Raw genomic sequence first — 27,879 nt, 5'->3', positions numbered from 1 at the left:
TTTTTCTCTGCAGTATTACTCAGGTCTGAATTTCCTATGTTTAGCTCAGTTTTGTTAAAGAAATCAAATGGGGAAAAGACATGGACCAAGTCTAAAAAGTTCCCTGTGAAGACAGTTACACAGAATCACAGAATATTCTAATTTGGAAGGGACCCACAAGGACCACTGAGTCCAATTCTTAAAAGTTGCCTCACAGAGGCATGGAACCCATGACCATGCTTTGACCAAATGACTTACACCAATAGTCAAAAACTATGAAGCGCTAATGATACTTTCAAAAAATAGAGTACTCCTGTAAAGCTGAAACAAGATGCATTAAAAGCTCACATCTCTTAGTGGATGGGGCCTCACAACAACACATAATTAATATGAGCAGAATGCTATAATCTGACCCACAAAAGGGGTCTTAGTCCCCTATATAGGGACTAGATTGGATATCCAGGCATCCTAAGTATTTCTTATTCGAAGATCATATCAGTTATATTTTTATAAGAAGTATACTTTGCAGTTGTTTCTGTGTCTTTGCATAGTATTAGAATCTATAAGACACTAACAGAAACTCTCACAGGAGCCCTGCTCATTCCATATCTTAGCTATATATATCACCTACTCTGAGTAAGCAACAAACCCAGTTACAGTTAAGTAACTGGATACTGAGTTCCAAAAGTTGTAATGACATGCTTATTCTGAAGTAGCATCAGAAGGGACACTAACTTTCCATGTGGTCAGAGAGGACAATCCTCTCTTTAAAACACAGCAGACACATATATAAAACACCACTGTTGATCTGTCCATAAATACACAACAGGTATTGAATAATGCATCGCTTGCAACAGCAACAAATTCTCTCTTACTACCTTACCGGTTTATCTTAATTGTATCAGTTTAATTTAACTATAACAGAGAGTCTTAAAATTAACAGCTCAATATCCAAACCAATTTAGTCCTTTGCAAGCTAATGGTTGAAGATCACAGACAGTAATTTGCCACAGAGAGCAAATTTCCCATTTGATCTGCAAACCACTACTGAAGTGTGACCACTAATTTCTTCTCAGATGGAAGAACAACAGTTCCCAATATATAACTGAATTTTTATCTTCTGAACACAGCTTCATCACTCTACAACTTTATTCCTCCTTTAAGTCCTTCAGGTCTAACCTTAGGACACATACTCAAAATATATTCCCATCTGCAGGAGTGCATATAAAAATCTAAGCACTTGTGTACATCTTTGTTGAAAGGGTGTACACGAACTACTTGATACCATAGCAAAGCAAATGAAAAAATAAAAAAATTAAATCAGAATCTATAATAGCAATATTAACTTTTGCTTTCGGTAACTTACATTTCAAACATCTTCCTCACAAAAAACAATAAATAGGGATTTGAAATATCTAGAATATAAGCAAAACCCACAGATATTAAAATCAGAAAGGCTGCACTTGTCCTGGTGACTGTTGCAGGATAGTACACTGTCCCATAATCTCTCTCCTATTCCTTTTACTTGTTCTATTTTATGTCAGTACTATGAAACTGTAATTAATTAATTAACTAATTTAATATTGTATTTAAAATAAAATACACTGTTTCACTGTAACACCTGCAAGTAAGTAGGTTAATCAGATATTAATTCTTAATCAGCTCTCTACTTTGTGACCAAAACAGCAGACAAAAAATTACCTTTACTAGTTTGCAGTTGCCTTTATGTAGAATTAATCTTGCTGGTTTGATTTACTTTATTGTGAGGTTTGAAACAAAAATTAAGATTTGAAGGCATTATGCAGAAGTTTAGCAAGTGAGGAAGAGCAATTTTTCAGCTTGATTTGTGGACTGCAAAGGCATGTATGCAACACTGTAAATGTCAAAATGTATTAATTTTGTGTAACTGATAACAGTAGTAACAAAAGTAACTATTAGTGAGACTGCAAAATTCAGTGTCCTAAGTCAGAGCTGCAGCAATATTGTCTTAAATCCCTCTACAGTATAAATTTGCTAAGCTTGTTAACATCCTGACAGCCCCCAGAATGCGCTATATTAAAAACATTATATTTTATGCAAACACTGTATCACAAATACTGTCTGAAGGGCAATGAGTATTAGTTCTACCACAGGCAATCATCAACAGAAACAGCACTTATATAGCCCACTATCCTCTCAAATATCTAACAGTGAAATCCACCTCTATTTAATGCATGAAGCACTTTAACTCAAGCCTTCCAACAATACTAGAGCCATTAAGTGTCAAGCTGTATCTATTAGCATATAGTTGAACTTACACATCTTGAAAACCCTAGTTAATCATGCTGTCCATCCTGGAAATACAAGTCCACAAAACTAAATATAGTCTTCCAAAACACACATCCATCATGTCTATTTTAATAAATGCATTTCCAGCTTTGCTGCCCAAATTCTTTAAAACTCTACGGGTCCTTTTCAGACTGCCTTCTCCACCATCTGATTTTCAGCCATCTGTTCAGCAGAGAACTAGAGTCACTGAATTATCCCAAATTTTCTCAACAGATGGATTCTCACTGCCCTGTTTAACAGCAACTCAAGTGTTTAGCCTCACTACATTAAAAAAGAAACCAAAGAATTTCCTTGCTCATAGGTATTAAAAACTCTGTAGTACCTGGTTACAGTGTCTCCAAGAGATCTGCCAGACCTATAGGACAGGGATGTGTCTCCTACATTCAGCCCTAAATATTCAGCCCCTCAATAAAGTGCTTCAGGAAGTCTGAAAAGACTGCTACAATCACCATGATGTAACTTCCAGCATCTTGGAAGAGAAAACTGACTGAATTTAGGAAAGCACTGCACATAGCTAGAAAACATTTTATTCACAGGAAGTATCCTGCTATACAGATTCTTCATGTCATCAAGCTTGCACTGGCTGGGGTAAAACCACAAAAGATGGGCTGAATATACCTTGCACAGCCTGAAGCTTTAAAAAGGCAGTTTGAAGAGCTGCTCTGTGAAAATTTCATAGAGAAATTTTCTTGCCTAGACTGCATAAAAATGGCCTTGAATCATGTAAACTGAAATAAATAAATGAGGATCTTACCTAACCGTAGTTCTCCAAAATTACCACATCCAATTTTTTTACCAACTCTGAAGTTAGGGCCAACCATTAACACTCCAGAATTTGAAGAACCAGTTCCACGTGGATTATGGCCTGATCTCCCACTAGGCCGTGCCATTCTTTCATCTGGTTTGTCTTTGTCTTTCTTTTTATTTTCCATCTCAAGTTTACGGTACTCCACCTTGATTTATTCCTATTTTTAAAAATCAGTATAAGCAAATTCCAATCGGATGAGGTAAGAATGAAAACATCATGAGTGAAATGCCCAGCTGGTTAATGTCAGTAAGCAGTCAACAGCAGCATGTTCATCCTGTTTGCAAAGCCTTGGTGGTATCTGTAGTAAAACGTATTTCCAGAATGCACGACACCAGCAATATTTCCTAGTCTTCAGAGGTATTCTGTTAAAAGAAAAACAAAGTTATTCAAGACACTAAGATTCTTGTACAAAATTACCTTTCCCTTCAACTAGACACATAATTAAGCTATAACTAATTATATTTGCTTTACAGATCTATGAAAAGCACTATTTTAAGGTTAATTCCATTTCTAATATGTAACAGCAAGTGATATTGTTGTGACTCAAGTGTAGTGAAATTTCAACACTTCAAGCAATAGTTATTTCTTAAAAAGCAACAAAAAAGCCCTATAAAACTTCTTCCTGAACAAACACACTTAAAATTGATGCTTGGACACACTCATTTCACCTTATGCCAGCTCTTCAAGTGAAAGCATTTTATTTATTTTCCCTCAAATATTATCTGCTGTTTTAAGCAAATGCTCAAGCTGCACAGTTATTGAAGTTATAGAAATATATTGTATTTTTTGAGCTGTAATTTCTGAGAAACACAAGTTATAAACTCATGGCAAGGACACTCGACTTCTTTCAGTAACTCACAGAATCTAAAACTACACTATATTTACTTATTCTGCCCTACTGTATTTCTGTCATAAATCTGTTTCCCTGCTTCCCTTCTCCCTTGTTTAGCATCATTGCCTAGACACAAATTCTGACATGGATTTCAGCAAAAACAGTGTTATCTTACTACTGTAATAAAGAACCACAAGAAAGCTCTTGTTCTTAGATCTCAGCTATAAGAACACTGGATATTGTTTTCTATTTAATGACAGCGGTGTAAAAACCCCATAATTCAGAAGTTTCTACATCAGCAAAATTCCACAATGAGTTAAATATCTGTCCAAAATTATTTTCCTGCATTTGCTTCAATCTTGGGAATACACTGCAGTAATGGAGAACATCCTCTGGAAAAATGTATTTCACGTGCTACAGCCTATTTAAAAGTAGTCACCAGGAGCTTATTTTTAACACTTTGAGCTGAAGACACTTTTATTTTGTAAAACAACTTCTCACAAAGTAATTTTATTACTCACATCACAGCTTACCACAAAATTTCAAAAATCAAAGAGGAAGTAGTGAAAAATACACCAAATAATATGAACCGTCATATGAATAGTTGCATCTGCTAAGTCATACATAGTTATAGCATGGTTATAACTACATGACATTTAAATATCATTAATCAACAGCTGACTAACTTATTACCTGAACAATGAAATACATGGAAATTTGTTTGGCAAAGAAATGCGACCACAGCACTGTGAAAGGGGGAATGAAAAGCTTGTTCTGAGAACAATCAAAAAACACAAATGCAGATAACAATCCAAGCTGACTTGCACAACGCCAGGGAAAAGGACTTCAGCAGTGAGTAATTAAAGCTGTGGTGTTTTATGGTACAGACAGAAGTGTTTAAGAGAAAAAGACAGCCACATACTACACAATCTTGCAGGTCTTCAGATACCCTAAAGTCACCTTCTAAATCACAGATCTCAAAGGAACTGACCCAAGAAAAGAAGACTTCCATATTTTACTGGCATTTTCAGAAAGAACTAAGAATAAACAATCCTAGAATTTTTAGAGTACCAAATACATGACAAACAACATCAATTTTGATTTACACATAGAAATGTCTATTATATGGACAAATCTATTACACACTAACTTATGTCCTCCCCTTTACTCCTGCTGAACTAACAGATACTCCACTTACATTACAGGTAAGCTTCCTTATAAACTGAAATTAGTACCTTTTTATAAGATATGTGCTAAATAACCAACAGAAGTCCCTCATATTTTTCCCATACTACATATGAAAAGGAAGACATTCAAGTATTCCTTGTCATAGTTTCTCCAGGACACAGGTTCTCTTACATTTTCCTCATAAAATTATCTGCAACTAACTCAAAATAAGGACAGTGCTTATGACTTTCTTCATTTTGAAATTCCTGTGCAATATTTTATGATGTATTTACCTTAAAAATACAAAACATTTTAATGGTTATATTTATTTATATTGTACTTACCCATGACAGTGTTATAATGTTGGTGGCAGTATCTTCTCTTCACCATAATGCTCACATTCTAGAGGAAAAGCATCAAAAGATATATTTATGTAATTACAATTCACGCAATTACTTAGCATGTAAAATATTCTGATACCAAATGAAAGTACAGTTTTTGGAACTGCATAAGTTTTTTTAGAGTATTAAGAAAGATGCAGCAGATTTGTTTCAAAGACTCAACACAATTTTTAAGGCTCAGAAGTTAGACATCATTCAAAGGTGTGCATCATCTGAAGCACAAAAGGAATACATACAGTGTAAGCATCGTAAATTATTTGCAAAATCATTTTTTTGCTATACAATATGGGCAATCTGTGTGAAAAACATGCCATCCTCATTTCACAGCTTGATTTTCTGTTTAATTTTCATTTTTTCATTCTGCCTAAATAAATGAGCACACTTAAACCACAAACTTCAGCCCAACACCAGGGAATATTGTTAGGATTTAAATAATTGTTCAAAAAGATATAGGACTAAATATCAGGACAATGGCAAACACCATCAAAGCCAAGTTGACAAAGCAGTATCATAGGAGTGAAATTACTATGTCCAAGTGTGAAGAGAAAGAGAAGGCAAAAGAAGCTATCCAAAAAAGTCAAAATTATATTACATAGAAGAAAAAGTAGTTAGATCTCAATTATAAACTAAATCTGTAATCTGTATAGACTGAAGATAAAAATTAAAACAAGATTGGAAGAAAGCAATAATTTCAGAGTAACTGACATGCACAACTAACAATAGCTACCAGAGGTTGCAATTTTTTTTTGTGTAATCTGATAGACTTTTCCAAGCCCTGTAGAGAGACTGCATGTAAAGTAAGGAGAGGCACAGTGAAGAAAAGTAAGAAAAATGACAACTGGGTTTCAATTTACTGACAACTCACATACCTAACACCTGCAGAAGTATCCCTAGATTAGAGCTATAAATCTACACATTTCTCTAAATCTCTGTTTGAAAATGTCCGAATTAACACTACTGAAGACTGCAGGCCACATAAGAACCCTATTCTGTAGCAACAACGACTCTCCAGGACACTACATAAGGCAGAATAAAAGAACAGTTCATTTAAGCATCTTCTTTATTCATACATTTCTCAAATGCCTGATCCTGCAGCAACAGCAGGAACACCAACGTAATTTTATGCAAGCTTACATGTTCCAAAGTGTTGTCATGACAATGTTCATACTCAAGTGTGCAAGTCACCTTTAAAAAACCAAACTTCCTATCTACCTCATTCCTTTTTCACATTCCAGATTTACTCCTAAATAAACTAATTAAGAGAACATTAAAGTAGATAAATAAAACATTGCACTGCCCAGGAATGACAAACCTAAATGAAACATGCAACCATAACTGCTCCCTCAGGTAACATAAGCAGTACCCTTCACATTGTAATTACAAGATCATACATCACTGATAGTATCAGAATACTAACATTTTTCTCTACTTTTGAGAAAAGCATACAGCAGCAAAAGAGCTACAGAGGAAAATAAAAACTTGACAGAGTTTTAAATTACATTGGAAGAAGGAAAAGGACATAAACAGGTTTGACAGTGATAAGCAATTGGATGGTATGCCAAAACTCAAGGAACTGAGCACTAGTGAGATCCCTAAACTGGTCCAGGAGGTGTTAGCTACAATGGATCACACCCGTAATGTTTCCACACCAACACATACAGCATGAGGATCATCACTGGAATAAACGAAACCTGGTGGGTAAGCCCCTTGATTGAAGCACCATGTTGGATGGTCACAAGCTCTCCAGGAGGGACTGGCAGGGCAGGTGAGCTGGAAAGGCTGGAATACTGCTGGAAGCCAGTGATGGCAGGCTGATTGTCTCTGAGTAAGGATTAAGGGACAAAAAAATAATGTCGATGTCATCGTATGAGTCTACGATAGGCCACCGACCCAGGACAATGATTCCAGAGAATTACCCTGAGGAACTAAGGGACACCTTCAAAACAGCTGCCCTTGTCCTTACAGGAACATCAACTTGTCAGATATTAACTGGGAGCATCACACAGCTGGCACAAATAGGTCCAGACCAGTCCTAAATCTGGATAGTCTTACAATGCAGCAACTAATGGAGCCACCTATGAAAAGTGCCCTCCTTGATGTGGTGCTTATTAACAGGAAGAATCTCGTGAATGAAGTGGTGACTGGTGGCCAACTTGGCCACAGTAACCACAAAGCAATTGAGTTTAAAATCTCCATAATCAGAAGGAAAAGTGACAGTAAAATTTCAGTCCTGGGCATGACAAGAGCTGACTTCAAGCCGTTTAGAGAACCAGTAAGATCCCCTGGGAAAATGGTTTTGAGGGTGGGTAGGGTCCATCAGGTCTGGTCATTTTTTAAGCGCCACCTCCCAGGGGCATAGGAACAGGCAGTTCCAAAATGTCAGAAGTCAAGCGGAGGAGGCAGAAGGCCAGCTTGGCTGAGCAGGAATCTTCTCTCAGAAATCAGGAAAAAAAGTGAGCTGTATGCCCAGTAAAAGCAAGGTCTGATGAAGGGAAGAACTACAGAGATGCTGCAACCAGTGACAGGACCTGAGGGAATGGCCTGAAGTTGTGTCAGGGGAGATTTAGGTTGGATTAGGAGAAGTTCTTCACTCAGAGGGCAGCTGGGCACTGACAGGCTCCCCAGGGAAGTGGTCACAGCACCAGCCTGACAGAGCTCAAGAAGTGTTTGGTCAATGCTCTCAGGCACATGGTGTGACTCTTGGGGCGTCCCGTGCAGGGCAGGAGTTGGACTTCAATGATTTTTCTGGGCCCCCTCTAACACAGAATATTTTATTATTTTATGAAAGACAGTAAAGAAACAGTTCTTGTTTCAGCACAAAGCATTTAAAACTCCCTCAGTCTTCTGGCATTTTCATACCTCTGCAGTTTCTCACCTCTGAAGTATCTGTTCACATACTTCTAATCCCAAGTTTTGGCAGTTACAGTAATTTATCAACACAGCTTCTCACATCCTCTGGAAGAGTGCAAAGAAAATTTCTAGTGCCTCTGCCACAGATTTCCAATTTCTCTAACACTACATGTAATTTTTATTGAATACTTCATCTACTACAGTCTTTAACTGAGATGAAGAACAGTCACATTCACTTTCCAATGATCATTTCCATGTTACAAATACATTTGTACTGCAGAAAAAAATGACACAAGATTCCATCCAACAAAACTCCTTTAGAAATACTTAAGAGTAGAAAATCTGAAATTCATACTACAAATCTGAAACCAAGCAAGAGCTTACTGTGAGATCATAAGACAAAACTTAAATATCTAATCAACTGTTTCTGCTATTTTTGTATGCCTCATGGAAAAATTAAGCTGTTGTTTCTAGATTAGTTATTACTGCATTATTTTCATTAATTTTTATATACATGTTTCCATACAACAGAGGAAATCTACGAAATTCCAAATCCATAGCAAACAGGCTCAAGATCCCTTGAAAGTTTAGGACAACAGCTTCTAACTGCGTAAAGTTTTCAGACAGAATTTGAATTGGAAAATATCTCTAAAATTATATATGACTTAGTTAGAAAAAGTTGTTTAATGATTCATTGCATAACTACATTAAATGTAACCAAATAATTACTTCATCATTTTTCAGATTTCCAAAAAAGAAACAATATGCAGAATCATTAGCACTTTAGTCAAAACTAAAGACAAAATTAGTGTGCTGAAATATTCAGTACATAAAACTTCCACAGATGGTACATACTCATGCTATCAGCTTTGAAAAAAACATTTCCAAACAACTTTCTCCTGACACAATTCTCTCTCCAGCTATCAGCAACCTGTGTCAAAATTGCTCATTACTGAATCATTTTACAAGTCTTAGTTGGTGTTCTTTACATGTGACCTGTACACAACGAAAACATACTCATCAACAACTCATTTTGCTTTAAACAACATAATCTACTTCATTCACCTGGGGAATTCCACAACTAATGGCATCTGATTTCACACTTTTTTTAATTTCTCCTCACATAAAAACAAAATACAACTTGGCATTACCCACTCTTCATATTTTCAGAAGCTAATTAATTCATCAAAGACTATTTTATTATCCCATTCCTTAGGTACTTATTCTGACTTCAATTAGTAAACAATTACCTTGGAAGCACTGTCAAAAGAATACGCAAATTCTCTGAAAAAAAATCTTCTAAAAAAAAAAATCAGTATTTCGTAGTAGATGTGAACAAATCCAAGAGATAAGGATGGTCTTTTTCAGCTTCACATGGGAAGACTGCTGTCTCCACAATAATAAAATAAGAAACATACAAGAAGTGACAACATACCTAAATAATATCTTCAGCAGGATCAACATTCAAGCCATCAAAGACTACTGCCACATCATTTCTCTGCCAGTCTGCCTTTCAAAATACTGATCTATAGAACACACATTTACTACATTTCCTTCACAGACAAAAAGTACATAGTATACTCGTAAGTTTGAAATCCTTCCTAGAGTTTCATCAGCAAAGAGGGAAAACACACAAAGCAACTGCTACTTCTTGATCACAAAATTTTTCACACTTCAGAAGACATGAGTGTTTATTTAAGAAGACAAATATAATAACCTAATTTCAAAGGCAAATGAAATCTCTTTATAACAGATCATGCAGGAGCTCAACTATGCAGTTTATTTCTCAGTGTCCACGGCCTCAAAACACTTTTATTTTGATAAATGCTCTTCAGCGCTCCAAAGCAAGTAACCGATCGCAAGTGCACGAAAATTTTGTTTGCATTACCAGAACTTCCAACAATACAATGTTTGTATCTCAAGTACCTTCTACACTACAATCTCTTTCTTACTTAAAAGTCTCAGTTTTCCACAGATTCTTATTTTCACTTTCTGAAACTCAAACAGTACTATTCTTGCAGCATTCAGTCTTTTTCCACTTCTGCCTTCTGCAATACCAACCAATTCTAGACTCAGCTAAGTTTTGCAAAACCAATAATAGAATTTATTAATTTTGGTGTATAAATTAGACTCTCAGCATTCCTAAAAATATTGTTTTAAAATATGTATTTGCTTACTCTTAGAGATATGTATGATTTTCCTCATAAAATAAGGGTTTAGGTAATTGAAGATAAGTCTACATACATACAGTCTCAATCTTCAAATACCTATGAATGAGATACCCTCAAAGAAGCAGCATAATTGAAACTGTCAAGGTAAATCCAAGTAACTTTCTTATGAATGAATTTACATAACCAAGCCTTCTAAAAAGTCTTGTTTTCATCTCCAGTGGTAAATACATTAAATAAAAATTTACATTTTTCTCTTACCATATCAACTGCCACATGCTATTTTCAACAAAAATCATTAATTTGAGATTCTAGAATAAGCATTTAAATTTTCATGTATATAGGCACTTCCCTAGGGAAAGTACATCAACAAACCACATATGGACACATATAATCCTCCTTTAATGCACAAAATCTAACAGAGAAACAGCTTTATTAACACATTTAATTAACCACTTGCCTGTACAAGAACTAACCAAAAATCTACCTCATTGTTATTGAAGCTTAAGTCTACTGTAGTTAAACGAATGTATTTTTTCTTGTACCAAGGTTTAAAGTCACATGAACACATCAGAGGACTGCCAATATCCAAATTCAGTATCTGTTATCTACACTTCATTTTATCAGTTGAAAGTCTACCATCCAATGAACAATAATGCATCCTTCTGCACCACAAACTGCCAGCTATGGTCAAAATGCTGTCACAACAGAAAACAAGTACAGTACTGGAGGTCACACTAACTCAACACAATTTTTCCACAAATGACAGCCTAGACTAATTATGTAGCAATTAAGATCTCCAAGCAATCTTAATCTCTGTTAACTCTAAACAAACATCAGCTGAGATGGCTATCTCTGGTAACTGCACAAACATTTTTATTTTCCCATTGATCTAGAAGGCAAGTTTGACCCTAACCAATGAATTACACTCCATCATAGACCTTCACTACAAAATCCTACCAACTTCACCTAAAGATTCCATGCAAGTGCATGCAGTTACTTAGTTGAAACTTCTGCTCATGCATCCTTCTTGCACTTTCCTATAATCATGATTTCAGAGTAAAAGCTGAAAGTCAGTTTTCAGGCAGAAGAGCTGTAACACAAGGAATAATTTTTAAAATCTAATGACACTATTAAAGCTGATTTACTAAAAAGAGCATAGAAAGGACAAATGATTGAAATATTACTTAACTGATGGTTAACTGATGGTTAAGTAATATTTCAATCATTTGTTTCTTCACATTTCTACCACCACAACCACACAGACTTAAACAAGTTGCATTGTCCTCAGCTGGCAGAAAGCTAATGCTGAGCTAGCTAATACTACATAATGGAGGCGTCAATTTTCTACACAAATAATTGTACCACGGCACGCAAGTATTATAGCAGAACAACAGAAAGGTTCAGATTAGCCTAAGGCTAGGCCAGAGAAACTGTGAAGTTAACACATCTAGAAGTTATAAAAAAAAAGGGTATTGCATTTCATCTAACACCAAACTATATCTGAAGACAAAATTAAGTAGTATTGTGAAACACCCCAGCGCTACAGAGAAAAAAAGCCCAAAGCATTTCTGAGAGTCCAAAAGACACTAATTCTGTCTTCAGGTTAAATTTTGGATAGGCATACATAAAGTGCTCTAGCATTCCACAGTGATTGTGAAGATCAGTTTTCAAAATTAAAAGTATTTTTACTTCTCTGACACAATTCCCTGTCACTCAACTTAAATTACATGATCAGATTCTACTTCAAGTACTTAAGACAGGAGCCAAGGTCAAATTTAATAACTCCACATGTGAGGAAAGGAATAACTCACAGTACGGGAAAATGTCTCCAGACTAAGTTTTGCAGCTATGAATCTGTCAAGGATTTCTAACAATAACAAACTATATGGCAATCAAATTATTCTGCTGTCTTAATTGTCTCCATAAACTAGATAGGTACCTTCTACAGCAGTTCCAAGTATTTCACTACTACACACACCTGCAACTCTCCTCTCACTTGCATGACTTTCACTGCAATGTACACCTAAAATGTCTCCATTAAACTGAAACTACAGTTCCATAGTCTTCAAAAGGCTATAAAGCTTTTTTTCTTCTGTTATAAGTTTAATATGGAATAAAATGGTATGGATAAAGTCTCAGACACCAGACCAAATGGAATCATGCTTGAAACCTTCATATTGAATGCGTAAGATGCACAGTGACAAAAATTTAAGGAGAAACACTGCCACAGTTAAGATCTTGGATTCATCATTAGTGATGTAATACAAAATACATTTAAACCAATGCCTTCCTATGGAACTCAGAAGAAAAAACAAGTCCCCAGTGTTTTACACAAATTCAAATGACACTGAATATGAAATAATCTGATGTTAATTAAAAGTTCTGAGAACAAAACAACCTGATGCTGTTGACATCAGTTTTGTCAAGGTCTGACAAAACCTGGTTTTGATTTAAAATCAGTGCAGTTAAGTAACTGCACAGATTTTAAATCAAAACAAAATTCTCAAGCACTAAAATGAGAAAATGTCAGTATAATGATGTGGGCACTTGTGTATAATAAACTCTTGATGTACTACTTAGCAAGATTAAAATAGAATCATTCCTCAAAAGCATCAATGTTAGCTAAACTTAGCTGTCTACAGATTAGTGTTCAACACCCACACAGCCCCAGTGTGGTAATGTCAGCTTTCTGGTTATCTTCCACATATCGACAGCACTCACAGGCCACCCTCTGATACATCTTCAGCTCTCTTTCTTCACAAAAGAGAGCTGAAGAGCTTCTTTCTTCCCACATTAAAATGTTTTCTTCTTGCTCAGTGAAGAAAGATGTTCTGTTGCTTGCCTAGTACTACAGGTTGCAACAGCTCTCAAGCTGTTACCATACAAAACATATAACATTCTTCCTTCACCATGATAATGGTTAATAAATATCTACTATCTAAATCGGTTTTTATGAAGCTTATAGGTACATATCTTCACAGGCATAACAATCTAAGCTTGGTTAAAACTGCCCTAAAAATTCCACACTTCTACAGGCAACAAATTAGAGAGTCGCAGATCAAAAATACCTCATTTCCTTAAAAAACAGACTCTTTTTCAGGAGAAAATTCAAAGTACATTCAACAGAATTTACTTAAAAGTCTCCCAGTGATTTACATAAAAAGAAACAATAGTGAAAAATACCATTGGAAAAATTAAATGCAAAGACAAAAAGCATTTCTGTAAAGACATTTATCTCTCCATCTGACAAAAGCTTAAGAACAAATTTAGTTATTCTCTCTTCCTCTTGCCTGTTGGAAAAATTCTGCCCTCCCCCTTTACTGTTAACCATAAATTCAAGTTTCATAATTTTTTATTTCTCCAGATTTAAAAATGCCTCAGCCTACTACCAGTAAACATTACACAGAAACATCAACAACTTGATACACTGAGCAACCTGTTCTCAGAACATTGCAAGAAATGAATGAGTGCCAACTGAAGTGGTCTTCCACAGAAAGTAAAACAAAAATTCTATACTGAACTCCTCTGTTTCCAGAAGAAAGTATTTGTAAGATGCAACTAAGAAAACACTAGTGGTTGAGGTTAGGAGAGAAACCTGTCTCCCACGACCCTTAAAGCAATCGTGTCCCTGACTTTAGCCTCTACAGTATTACTTCATCTTCCCAAGATTACTGTGCAATTACTTAAGATTTTAAAAAGCTGTGTTTTTATGGACATTGTCTACATTTAAACTGACATCAAAAATATCAATACATGAAATTAAATATGTTCTTTATTATAAGCTAGTAGAATTCCTCTAAAGCAACGCTGAATGCCTTTAAAGATTGTTTTATATCATTATATTAAAAAGCTGTTGAAACAGGCTAACAGTCATGTTAACTACTTCATTCAAATATAAAGACATAAAATGGAAAATGACTGGTGCCTTAAATATAGAAAGATACAGGATTCTTCTACATATAATAATACAGTTTTTAAACAGTACTTTCTCCTAGGCTGCAGACATGTGTCCTATCCTGGACTAAATCACATCTTCCAACATCATGAAGAGAACCTGTCAAGCAGCTCATGCATTTAAAGTATTTTCTACAAAAATAGAAAATGCAGCCAATGAAGCTTTAAAAACATAACAGTTCCAAAATTCACCACGTAACTACCTCAAAGACAAACTGAACCAAAAAGGTTCTACTGAACCCATAAAATTGTTCTAAGTCTGAAATTTGCAAAATGTAAACAACAAAATGCATGTAGACAATTTTGATGGGTTAGTACGGCTCTTCTCTTACTGCATTTGTCACAATACCTGCTGCTCCCATCACTCACCAACATCAGCACTCCCACACCTCAGTGAAGCCATTACTCACTTACCAGAAAACTCACAACTCAGCAACTCTACTCAACAGCTTCTGTTGAATAGAGTTGGAGGATGGAGAGCAAGAGTGGAGCTACAAAACTGCACAGCCAGAAACAGAGCAGGGGAATGCCCCATGCTAGAGAGAAGAGCCTTTCCAACATCGGCAGCAGAGCCACAATGACTGGTGTTTCACAGCCCATCAAATGCATCCGTTCAAGGACATCACACCCCAGTGACCTCCACACACAAACTGCCACCCCAACACCACCTTCAGCTCTGCTTCCGATGGAAACTGCCCCATCTACATTCTGTTATTGCACAGGGTTTACTGAACACAGGCAACTCAAATTACTCAACGAATAACTGCAGAGTATACAAGAAGTTGTGACAAACCACATACTTGAAATTGAAATCTAGGCTCTGCTTGCCATAAAACATCTGTATTTTTGGCCTACTGAAAAGGACATCATCCTCCACTGTTGTAGTCCACATCCTGTCTTAATCAAAATTAACATAACCAAAACACACGTTGATGAAGAGTATAAATCACCACACAGGAAAACTGGAGGAAAAAAAATTATTTCTAGGAAAAAGACATTAAATTTACTTAACTTAGTAAATTAATGACCTTAAATTACAAAGTTAAGTAAAATGTTACTACAAAGTCTCGGTATGTTAAAAGCTAAGCTGGCTAGTAAGCTTACAGAGAAGATCCTAAAGCATAGGAAAAAACAGTTGTAGTTACATTAATGATGTTACACACAAAGTCAACTTAAGTAATAAACTTACTTGAATATGTAAATCTTACTTGTGTGTGTCATGGGCTTCTGTGACCTACAGTTACCTGAGTAAACATTTCAGCAAAGACATTTCTGATTGATCAGTACGTGTCCCATTCCACAGCACAAGGCAAGATAGCAGACACAAATGGCAAGATAACTGTTTTAGCTTTTCATACCTACAGATATGAATAATATACTTATTTTGTACTAAATACCCTTCTTTTAACAGACAAATGGGGATTTTTAAAAAGGTTTCCTACACAACGTCAGAAACATCAGATAAAGGAGGTGGTGAAGAGGGAAGCGTAGATGCTTAAAATGTCCTCTGCAAGAGATAAGGAACATGCAGTTCAATAAACATGCTAGAAGAACGCGCTGGTAAACACATTTGTAATATTCTGAAGTTTTTGTAAATTTATATTTACCACAAATATTTTTATTTTTACATATATGTATATTTAATATATAAATATTCTTTACCCCTTTTGTTAGAAAGAAACCTTTTCATAAAGTTAAGGTAACAAATATATCATCTATAAAACAGCAGAGGAAAATGTAACAGGTGAGTTAAATCTCACCAAAATAAATTATTCCATACTATACAAAAAAGAGTTTCATAACTTCCTCTGAAAGTTAGTTTCAGAAACCTCCCTAAGTAACCACAATCCAAAACAATTCCACAGCATGGATTGGTATGTGATGTCTCCTCTTCTACATCCTCCCTGTGCCAAAGAGGGGACATTAAAGTGGCTTACCTAAGATCACAGGGAGGAACGGATGTTCCAGTCACTGTCTTTATCTGCTGTCATCACCCTAGCTTTTAACTACCTTCTCACTAGACTGCTTTTATTTAAGCAACTATTTAGTTTAAACACACATTTTTCTTCACCCGGCTATTTCAGCTGTAGCTTACAAACCTCTAGAAGTCCACTGACAATGTCTGGGAGGCTAGTCAGAATTACACTTACAAAAACAGGCACAACAGCATCACGCTTGATCTCATTGCATCAGTTCTGCAGCAGCACTGAGGAAGCATTAAAAAAAATTAAGGATCGTCAGAAAATATACAACAATTACTTCAAAGTTACTTTTTCACCTTTTAATAGATCAGGGAAATAAATTATATAGAAGTCTCAAAACATTTTTGGAAGTGTGTTAAAGGCCCAGTGTACACTGGAAACATACCAATGCATTTACATTAATAAATGACTCCCAAGCATTCACAATCAGTTTTAGATAATTTAAACCTGGCTGAGAAGGATTGTCCCACTCTTCCCTTAAGCACTATCAGGTAGTTGGTTCATACAACCTCAGGTGAGGTATGAAGGGTTGACTGAGAACTCTAAACATCAATTTGCAGTTGAATCAGTGAGCTTAAACTGTGAAAAAACAGTAAATCAAACTCCCCTACAACTTTGTTATTCCTGTGGTTTGTGTGTGGTTTTAATTACATTATTACTTTTATGTACAAAATCCCAAAGAAATCACTCAAAAGTAAAAAGAACAGCCTGAGGAACAAGACATAACTATATGTTTTGTCTACAACAGACTGAAAAAAAAAAGTTCAGCTGGAGCATAGTTAGATAAGGACAGTTAATATAGTACCCTGTTCTTTTAGCAATTTCTTTTTTTGTAATTAGAAGATATTGGAGAAAAGTAACCACTGTCACTTCCCTATTCCTCATGACGCATTTACTGTTGTCTCAAAGGCATAACTAAGCTACATTATTCTTAAGCTCATATTCTCTTATTCTAAGCTCATTATTCTTAACATCAGAAGACTTCCTAGTCTTTTTTAAACAAATTTTCAAGACAAGAGTAAAAAGGTTGGAAATACATTTAACTTTAATACTTCTAATCACAGAACCATTGAGCACAGTAATTAGTGAACCAAGAACAACTCTATTGCCATAGGACAAACTTTGTGGATACAGTGGGGACACTAAGATTTAATACAATGCATGAGCTTTAGTAATGCAATTAATTTAATTATGAAAATATGACAAAAGGAAGTAAATTCTGTCTTGTTAACTGTATGTAAATAAGCTGGACAAGGGAAAAACTCTTTCATAGGTTCAGTTACTCTTTTTTTTTTTAGGGGAAGAACAACTTCGGAAGGGTTAAGACATGGCCTGTCACAGGTTAATTCTCTTAACTAATCTTGAATATATTTATCTTGATCACACAGAAGAAAAAAAAGCTCTACAGAAAATGTGATGTATCAGAACTAGTACTTTAGATTCTGAAAATCGTTTATATTTTATAAGCCAATATATCTACTGAATGCAGAGTGGCAAGAGAAAAAGATTAATTTAATTAGCTGAAAGGCATTCTCAACTAATGTAAATAAACTGCCGTTTGCCAGGTAGTTTTTTTCATTTCAGGCCAGCACAACAAAATACCACTTTTTTCCACTGAAAATACTGTTTAACTGTTGAAATGTTTCAACTAAAAAGAAATTGACTAAAGGATATTAAGATCGAGAGAACACATCCCCTAAAATATAGTTAGCACAGAAACTTCTATCTCATCTTTTCCCTTTAAAACAAAATTGCATCACTCCCATCTTGGATTTTAACGTCCCAATGCAGCTTGGGATAAAATGCATTCACTAGATAAGTGGGTTAAGAAGAGGCGTGAGTCTAAAGAGCAGGTGAATTGTTTATCCTCACAAGCAGTCATAACGCAGGCAGCACGGCTTAATATGCTTAACAGTGTAATTCACTTATAATCATGCTTAAGCACATGCACAATATCTATTTCTAACTATGTAGGCACTTACAAATTATCTTAACTATAAAACTCAACAAAAAAAATGTCTTCGATTATATTGCAATTTCTTTTTACAAATCACATATCACTTCAACACTCATTAAGGGAGTACCAGTAAAATGAACAAGAATGCCTGAAAATAAGATCTGTCCGAGTTCCATGGTGAACCACTAAAACACCACTTTTAGAGATTTTAATTAATCAAACTTAAAACCACTACATTCAGAGCGTGCCTATAAATAACTTCCTGAAAAGCAAAATAAAAGGTAAGAATAAAAGAGCACTGGCAGCTCAGCTTGCCTCTAACCTGCTAATCTGCTAAACCAGCACAATCGCACTCCAGCAACCTGCTTCTATGGACCAGGAAAACAAATATACTTGCTCCTACAAACCCAGCGTGGTGCTCGGTCGGAGCAACCACGGCCAGCAGCACCGACACCGGCGGCCACACAGGGAACCCCACGGCCGCAAGCAACTCCTGCAGGAGAGGGCACTCGGAGGTCTCACAGCGACGGCTTTTGCCGCCCGGGAGCGCAGCCACGGGGAGGCGGCGGCGGGCCCGCCCAGCGCCGCACACCGCCCGGGGCACGGCCCCGCACGGCCGCCGGCTCTCTCTGCCCCAGCCCGGGCGGCCGCCCCGCTCGCCGCCGCGCCCGCAGGAGGCTCCGCGGCCCCCGCAAGTCCCGCGGCCGCCAGGGAAAGGAGGAGAGAGCCAGGCAAGGCCCCGGCCCACCGGGGTACTGCGACCGCTGCAACCGCCGCCGCTGCACCGAGAGGCGGCCGGGGACAGCAACCTACCGGGGAGCCCAGGGGAGCGGGACGCAGGCTCGGCGTTCGGCCCTTCACCTCCGGGGACTGCTTCCCGACCCGCCCCGCCCCTGGCGCGGGGCTCCGAAGCGGGGCCGGCCGGGGCGGCACCCCGAGGCGGACGGGAAGCGGCGGCGGCCCCGAGCGCCCGCCCCTTCCCACCGCGGCACAGGCGCCCGGGCGGGCGGGACGCGCCGCGCGCCCCGAGCGCGGGTGATTGACAGGGCACGCCGGCCACTCGGGGGGCGGGATGCGAACGTCAGGTTGGGAGAAGGGGCGCGGCTTGCTGGTCGGCAGCGGCCGGAGGGGCGCCGGGGAGGCTGGGGCGCCTCGGCTGCGGTGCTGCCCTCACAGCTCCGAGGAGGCCGCGGCGCCTGCCCCGGCTCCGCTGCGCGCCTGCCTCGCCTCGAGCTTCTGCTTACGGGCACAAAGGTTCCTGTTTAATATGTGAAGGGCTGGCCTCCAGGGATTGCCCTGTGCCCAGCGGCGGCTGAGTCGATGTCGGACCGCAGCCGCGGGGCGCCTGGAGCCGCGGCTCTCTTCCATCCTGTGCTGGGGACCAGTCCCCTAAAGGCCGGGCGGACGGCGCCTGGCAGTTCACAGAAATGCTGTGCCCCCCGCGCCTGGCGGCTGCCACAGCGCCTGTTCGGCACTGTCCCCTCCCGTGGGTACGCTGCTCGTCACGTTCGGGCATCCCGCATTCCCTGTCCTGTGTGTCCACGCGGGAAACGGGGAAATCAGACCCCCACTCTCACTTGATGTCTGCAAGAGCTGCCACGTAATTATTAAAAAAAAACCACAAAAAAAACAAAAACGAACTTAAAAATGCTATGTGTTATATTTGCCCAATTATCCAATTAAAAAACCAAACAAAATTACATGTAACAGCAATTTTAATTAAATAGCTTCCTCTCACTTGATGTCTGCAAGAGCTCCCAAATAATTATTAAAAAAAAAAAAAACAAACCAAAAACGAACTTATAAATGCTATGTGTTATATTTGCCCAATTATCCAATTAAAAAAACAAACAAAATTAAATGTAACAGCAATTTTAATTAAATAGCTTCATATATATAAAATTAAATACACTCGAAATATTGACAGTATAATTTGGTTAAAATAAGGAATAATTTGTTTCTGATAATAGCGCATAGGCAAAAATAACAGCGCGGGGTACGGAGTGCAGGGCCTGACCCCCGTCCCCTCACGTACAAGCTGGTCAAGCCAAAATTTCCCTTTTTATGCTGTATGTCATTACCATCTCCTCCTATTTTTGGTTTGTCACACTTGTGTCACTACCCTCATCATCACATTTACCAGGCATGCTCCACCATTTTTTGGGGGGTCTTTGAGGAAGGCATCTCTTCTTCCTTGGTGTATTTTAATTCACCTTCTGGATTACACATCCACCCCTCCTCTCCCTTTCTTTCTTGGCATTGCACCTTTAACTGCTTTATTATTTCCAAATATTAATTACCATATCAATATTGATTACTGTTTCAATTTTGTCAGCACGAATCATACCTAATTACCACACTATGTAATAGACTTTGTGCCAACACTTGTGCAAAAGAAAACAGATATAGACTCTTTCCTAGTTGTCCAGTCAGGGGAGTAGCATTTTAAAAACCTTGAGATTTGGGTGTCATTTAGACCACTGAGGGTCTAAATGACCCCTTAAAGGGTCTAAGGCTTTAAGTATTACCTTTTTAATATTTTAATACATAAAAACTACTTTAAAAGTTTATTAACAACTTGTTTTTCCGACATTATAAATATGGAGGACAGAGGATGCAAAGGATGAGTGTTGGAGGTCCTGACATATTGCTTGGAATATTGCTTGTTCAAATAATTTTTTAGGTAAAGTTGGCACATTCTGAAACATTCTAGAAGTCCTCATAGAAAAAAGAATTAGCAGCAATATAGCTTCAAGAAACTTTCGGAAGTCATTTGCTGAAGCTTCATTTCCTTGTTTCAGTAGTAGACATTGAATTCCTTTTGCCAAAAATCCTCCATAGGCAATCTGTGCTGTAAAAGATGCCTTAATCAAAAAGGAGTGAGCATATACTTAATTCCAGTTAGTTTTGCAGAATCCTGATGGACACAAGCATTCCACTCTCACAAGCAAGCAGAGACAAAAACAAGTTTTGCATTACAGTGATGCTAAGTTCATCTTGTACAATTGTCCTGAAATTTTCAATCAACTTTAATCAGAAATGGGCACATCTTCACAAGTACTGGTTTTGCTTCTCCCAGTCTTTTCCAAATATACTCTCATAAACCTAACAATAAGTGCAGATTTTTTTTTTAATGCAAAAGCTGTAGGATATTTTTCCAGTTATAATTTGTTATTAAAAAAAATCATTAGCTGTTGGTTTAACTCAACAAATTACTTAGTAACCTGTAATTCTAAGATTTAGGTGATGAACATAAGGCAAAAGAGAAAGATGCTTTATACATGTCACAATTTACAGAAAGGTGCATCTGTTTGGGTAGGTGGAATTACAGTCGAGCTGCAGTGGTGAAGAAAGTGGATGATTGCTACATGTCATCTTAATCTCCAATAGCAACCAAGACATACTGTGCTATGTATCAAGTACATAAAATAATGGAGATATAAAATAAAACAGAAAAGTCATGCTGTGGCTTAAGCTTTATAGAGTTCTCATGGTTTAATCCCAGCCAGCCGCCAAGCTCCACGCAGCCACTCACTCCCACCAGTAAGATCAGGGAGAGAAATTGAAGATTAAAATCCAGAAAAATTGTGGGTTGAGATAAAGGCAGTTTAGTAGGGAAAGCAAAAGCCACACCTAAGCAAAGCAAAACAAGGAATTAATTCACTGTTTTCCTTGTGCAGGCAGGTGTTCAGCCGTCTCCAGGAGAGCAGGGCCTCATCCAATGTAGCGGTGACTGGGGAAGACAAACACCATAACTCCAAACATCCCCCCTTCTTACTTCTTCCCCCAGATTTAATTGCCGAGCATGACACCACACGATAGGGAACATCCCTGTGGTCAGTTGGGGTCATTGTCCCAGCTGTGTCCCATCCCATCTCCTTGTGGACCCTGCCTACTAATGGTGAGAGGCAGGAAACCAAGCAGCCACGAGCCGCAGACAGGAAAGGCTTTGACCCCTTGTAAGCACTGCTCAGCGTTAACTGCACACGTATGAAATACACACTGTGTTATCACACACTGTGTTTCTAGCAGAAACGTGAAACACAGCCTCCTACTAGCTACTGTGAAGAAAACTTACTCTGTCCCAGCCAAAACCACCTTGTGAACATCCTAAAAAGTGATGACTTTATATATAACTTGCTGTGTGTACATATGGATGCTGTTCTAAGTGAAGGAAAAAGTACTTCCAGTGTTTAGTCCTAGACAGCATTATTGCCCTCATGGAATCCTGTGACAATTGCTGCACACACAGACCAGTAACAGAAATTGCCAGGTACCACACTTCTTAACTTTATAAAACTTTTTATCTTTTTAAAAAGTACTTTATTATAAAGGTGACGTGATATTTCATTCTCTGTAATATTTCAGCTTTCATTTTAATGTTCACCATTTGGCAGTATTTCAACACCTGTTTCCAGTAGCCTGCACCATTTTATTTATGCTGTATTTCTCTAATGAACTTATTCCCCCTTACCATGCTGAACTATTTAATTACTAGATACTAATAAATTAAATTCTTGCACTAGAAACCCACAGGCATAACGTCTGGATTTTAAGTATTATAGTTCCACTTTTCCTTCACATCTTAAAAGCTCTTCCAGCTTCTTAAGATCTTTGTTCATTTCACATGTGGAAGAAATAAATGGGATTCTTCCTTCCACCCTGTGTTTTAAATTCAGTTTCTAAATATTTGTTCGATATCATTTGCTAAATACTGGTCTTTTTTCCACTGACATAGGATTTGAGCCAATCAAGCTCATTTGGAATGATTCTCCTCAGTGTGGTATCTCACACACAGTTCCTTAAAATTTTTTCCATTCAGGATCCTGTAACTTAATCCATACACCTAGGAAGATCTCAACACCTAAAAAAAGAGCTGAGCAGGCATTAACATAAGCTGCTGCAGTAAATTAATTATTTTTTATGGACCATCCAAATTCTGATTAATTACCCTTTAAGTTCTTTTTTTCTGGACTGAAAGTTACTAAAAGTTTTTCTGGACCAAAGTGTATGATAAAAAAATTACTGTGACATAGTAAAGTACATAGTCACAAGCCAGCACTGTGCCAGGTCTGTGTGGAGAGGCAGTGGAGAGAATCTTTTCCTGGCTGCTGTAAACATGTGCCTGCAAACAGACAACAAACAACCCTGGATACCTTTCATTTGTTCTAGAGTTCATGCAATTTGGCAGTAATGCTGATGTGAAGGAGAAAGCCTGACCTGGCTGGATTAGCAGTATGCATTCCAGACTGGAGTCCACTTATAGATTCCAAAATTTTAGGACTACAAGGAGCATTTTATAGTCTTTTTATGAATGTAGAGAGCACAGAAAGGAACCTGGATTTGTTAATACTGCACGAGAGAAGCGTGAGGTTCGTGCAGTTCATGGTATAGTGCTGTCATTGGTAAGGGTGGTTACATGACCAGTTAGAGAATTCCTGTAATACATAAATCTCGTGCATCATGCAACAATAAAAAATTGATAGAATGCCATTACCTTAAATCAAAAAACAGTTATTCTCTTCATCTGTTTATGTCATCTCACCCATGTCCAAATATTATACTACTTTCTCATCACAAAGTTGTTGGTTGAGCTAAGTGCTCAGCAGTTTGCTGGTCACTGTTTTTCTTTGGAAGAACTGCCTATAACCAAGGAAGAGTACTCCTGCATGAGGGAGAGATGTGGAAAAGTTCTGTGATCAGGCTGATCCCCTCGATACTAATGAGCTTCTAAAAGGTGGTGGAAATCAGAGTTGCACCAAAACCAAACCAAACCAAAATTAAAAAAAAAAAAAAAAAAGACATGAGAACGTGTAGAACTTCATTCATGATAGGCCTCAACTGAAATCTGTTTCCATACAAGTGATTAATTATCCCATTCAATCGTATAAAAAAAAGTGAGTCAGGCCAAGTGAAAGGACTGAAAAGGCCACATATGTAAGAACCACATGATAATGTACAGAAAATCAGGTACTTGGGCAAAATGCTACAATTTTAGAATTTGAGATAGCGATCAGTGATCTGATTGTTGACCTAATGATGCTTCATGTACAGGGAGGATTTTGTTTCTTTTAAGCATTTAATCATAGACCTGCTTAACCTATTGTAATCAGTTTGTCATTTATCCAAGAGGTTGAACAGAACATACGTATTTTTTTATGTAATTAAGAACGATCATCAAAGTTCAAAATCTAGAAACAAGAAAACATGGAGATTGAAAGGTTTTGGCAAAAAATCAAAGAGGTATTTGAAAAGGTTTTCTATCTCATAGGCACTTTCAAAGCTGAGCTTGCCAGCAAATGTTGAAAATAAAACTAGACCCTTGTGTCAGAATATTTAGAAATAAATGTATTGATTTCATTATAAAAGTTCTTCTTGTTTTCATTCTGTGATTCCACCTGTAACTATTTAACCTGATACAGGGGTGGGGTTTTTTTGTTTGTTTTTTTGGGTTTTTTTTAATTGAGCTTTCTTTTATTAATGTAGAAAATTTTTAAGAGTAGTTTCTCTTTTTCAGCAATATAACTTCCTTATATTCTCTATCCCATTTCCTGTTTTCAGTATGTTTTAGAAGGGCCTCCATAATTCTGGAAAATTAATTTTAAAAACCCAAACCAAAACACAAAAGATTATTGCTATAATGTAATTTTCTTCAATCTTTTTCAGGCACTGAAATCACATCTTGGTGATTATTTTCCTCTTTTACTCTAACAATGAGGAACTACAAATAAACTATGTCTTTCAAGCTATTCTGCAACATGTCCTTTCATAAGAATAGTTAGTAAAGTTCAAGGTTTTTAAAATGCTACATTTGCTAATACATGCCAGACTGCACTAAAAATTGCACTTGATTTTTATGCTAGCTGCTAAAAGGTTCATGATTTGAACCTTTCCCTTGAAGAGCAGCAACAGTCCTTTGAATCTAGATTTTGACCCTTGTTACACCCGAGACTCTGCACTCAAATCTGTTCTCTAGGTTTCTAATTGTTTGAATGCTACTTTAGAAAATCAATAGTACATGAGTCACATTAGGGTTTGGCTTTCTAACTGTCTGCCCAATCAATAGCATTCTGCTCATTGACACTAAAATTTTTTCCTGAAATAATTGATCAGATACAGAACTACAAGGCAAAATTATGGCTGTCCTACCTAGACTCCTACCTAGACCAAGTGGCTTTTGTATAGTAGAAGCTAGAGAATTCTCTGAAGATTTGTATCCTATTATGAACTGTACTGGCTCTTATGGGAATGTGTGTTTCTCATTAAATGTTAAAGAGAAGTAACTTATATCCATCATTACTCAAATAATGCTTTCCTGTTGGAAAGAACTAGTTTTACAGTAGTAAAATGTGTGTTCAGATTTCTGTTGCTTTTGCTTCGTTTTCCAGATACAAATATTGCACTGAATTGATCACAGTATTTTACATTTTCTTTGAAAATTGAGATCCATGGACTTTATTTTACAGATAGAAAATTAAGGAAGAACTGAACCTAAAAAATAACTTTGCTGTTAAATCACATTCAAAAGGAGATTCTCCTGACTTTATGTTATTATCTATCCTATTGATTTCTTAAGAGTTTATTCCACTGATTTTGACCCTAAAAAACCCTATGGATCTTTTTAAGATATGAGTATTAAATTTCTGAAAATTGCGTTCACATGGATTGGGAGGACGAAGTAAGATTTCCTGCTCAATCCTGAAACAGAAACCACTTATACGATCAGATGGAATATAAAGGATGAAATAGCTTGGCTTCCTTAACATCACTGCCTTTTCATTAGTTCAATAAAAATCAGTTTTTAAGGGCTGCCTATGTGCTCTATGGTGCTGCTATTATATAATTTTCTCTGGATACTTGCCAATGATTGCTAAAAACATGGGTATGTCCACATACCCATGTTTTCAGAACTCCTCTTCTTTATTCATGAAGAATAGTAGTACATTCAACAAAATGCTAAGCTCAGGGGATGATGATTACTATTGCAAGATCAAGGACATTTCTGTGAACAGGTTTTCTGTGAAAATCCTTGAATTTGTAATCTCCAAATTCTGGCAGCTGTTGCTGTACTGGAAACAAAAATGATCGTGTGGGGGAAGGTAGAGAGATAAGATAAATACAATGTGACCTTTTTTGGTTTTACAAATAGTTGCTATACGTAAGTTATTAACATGTTCGAGGATTGTTTTGCTTTTTTTCTTTGAGTTTTGAGGTGTTTGCTTGTCAGCAGAAGGCAGGTTGGATTAGTTCTGTTTGTTTTTTTGTTTGGGGGGAGGGGTGCTGGTGTCCCAATAATGCAGTTATTACTTTAGTCAATTAAACTTAAGAGAGAAATTTTTTGTTGATCTTAGAACTAGAAATTTGCAAATTTCTAGTTCTAAGAATCATAATTCTAGTTCTAAGTACTTCATACTTCTTAAAGACTGTCTGTTAAGGTTGCAAAGGTAAAATATATCCTGATTCATACCCTTGTATGAACAACTGAGACAGTGGAATATGCAGTATTGAAGCAGCTAGTGGATCCCTGAGTAGACTGGCTCATAGATTTCTTTTCCCTCTATTGTTCTTCCTTCTGAAGACAGGAATATATTACTACCCAGAGGTATCATCGCATGCTTCCCATTTCCATCTGAAAAAAAAGTTGGCTTTTACAAATCTTCCCAAAGTTTTTCCCTAGGAAAATTACTTTGATAAGGTACCTTGTAAACACTTTGTATTCATAGAAATTCCATATGGAGAAACTCTAAAAGTAAGATAACACCAGTCTGATCAAAAGGTATACTGAGGGATTTCCACATCAACCAGCAAGGCTGGAAGCCTACAGCATCTTTTGAAATTAGCCCTTGGCCTTCATATGAGACCAAATGCAAATAGCATTCCACAGGATCTTTGTTGTTTGTCCAAAGGACTCAAACATCACTACCCAAGGATTAGTAAGACCATAGCAGTCACTTAGGAGACTGCCCCCATGTATTTTCCAAGTCACCAATTGTTTTCACATCAGGGAGTTCCTTTGCTTTTTCTGTTTAGTAGCCCTCAATAGATCTCTTTTGCAATGTTAGTCCAAGCTCCCTTTGAGCTCATGTCAAATCTATGTGCTGACAACATCCTGTAGTGTGGAAATTCACAGAAAATGTAGCTCCTGTCTGAAGAATTTTGTTTGTTTTGAGCCTGGTTCATCTCTGCCTTGACTCTTGTTAGAAGTCCCACTTAATTTATGCCAACAGTGATTTTGCAGTCTCTGACATAACCCTTACTAAACTGTTCTTTTGGGTGGGACAGGATTCTTTGGTTTGTTTGGGGTGTTTTTCCCAGACTGAAAAATCCACCTCATTCTTTTGTTCCTTGTAAAGCAGTTTAAAGAAACTGTTACATGCATTGGTCATGCTTGTTACCCTCCTCTGAACCTTCTATAATTCCAATACCTATTTTCCATGATCAGGGGGATGA

General features: G+C 37.3%; 1 protein-coding gene across 7 annotated transcripts in view; it reads right to left on the bottom strand.

Moving 5' to 3' along the window:
• The window catches only part of CSNK1G3 (casein kinase 1 gamma 3), a 70,468-nt gene extending 51,024 nt beyond the window's left edge, over nucleotides 1-19,444 (bottom strand). For 6 of the 7 annotated variants that reach the window (XM_039733098.1, XM_039733097.1, XM_039733099.1 and 3 more), the window contains exons 1-3: nucleotides 19,243-19,444; nucleotides 5,459-5,516; nucleotides 3,062-3,477 (exon numbers count right to left, since the gene is read on the bottom strand). In XM_039733098.1, the coding sequence (XP_039589032.1) occupies nucleotides 3,062-3,239 (178 nt within the window). In that variant the 5' untranslated portion in view covers nucleotides 3,240-3,477; nucleotides 5,459-5,516; nucleotides 19,243-19,444. Of the gene's footprint in view, nucleotides 1-3,061; nucleotides 3,478-5,458; nucleotides 5,517-19,242 lie in introns of those variants that run through there. The other variant, XM_039733103.1, reaches the window with a different exon arrangement.
• Between the last annotated feature and the right edge of the window lie 8,435 nt (nucleotides 19,445-27,879).

The sequence above is a fragment of the Passer montanus genome, unplaced genomic scaffold (genome assembly GCF_014805655.1).
Source record: "Passer montanus isolate IOZ18808 unplaced genomic scaffold, ASM1480565v1 scaffold83, whole genome shotgun sequence".
Taxonomy (NCBI): Eukaryota; Metazoa; Chordata; class Aves; order Passeriformes; family Passeridae; genus Passer; species Passer montanus.
Note: the sequence above shows the minus strand (reverse complement) of the source record. Positions and strands in the feature narration are given on the sequence as shown.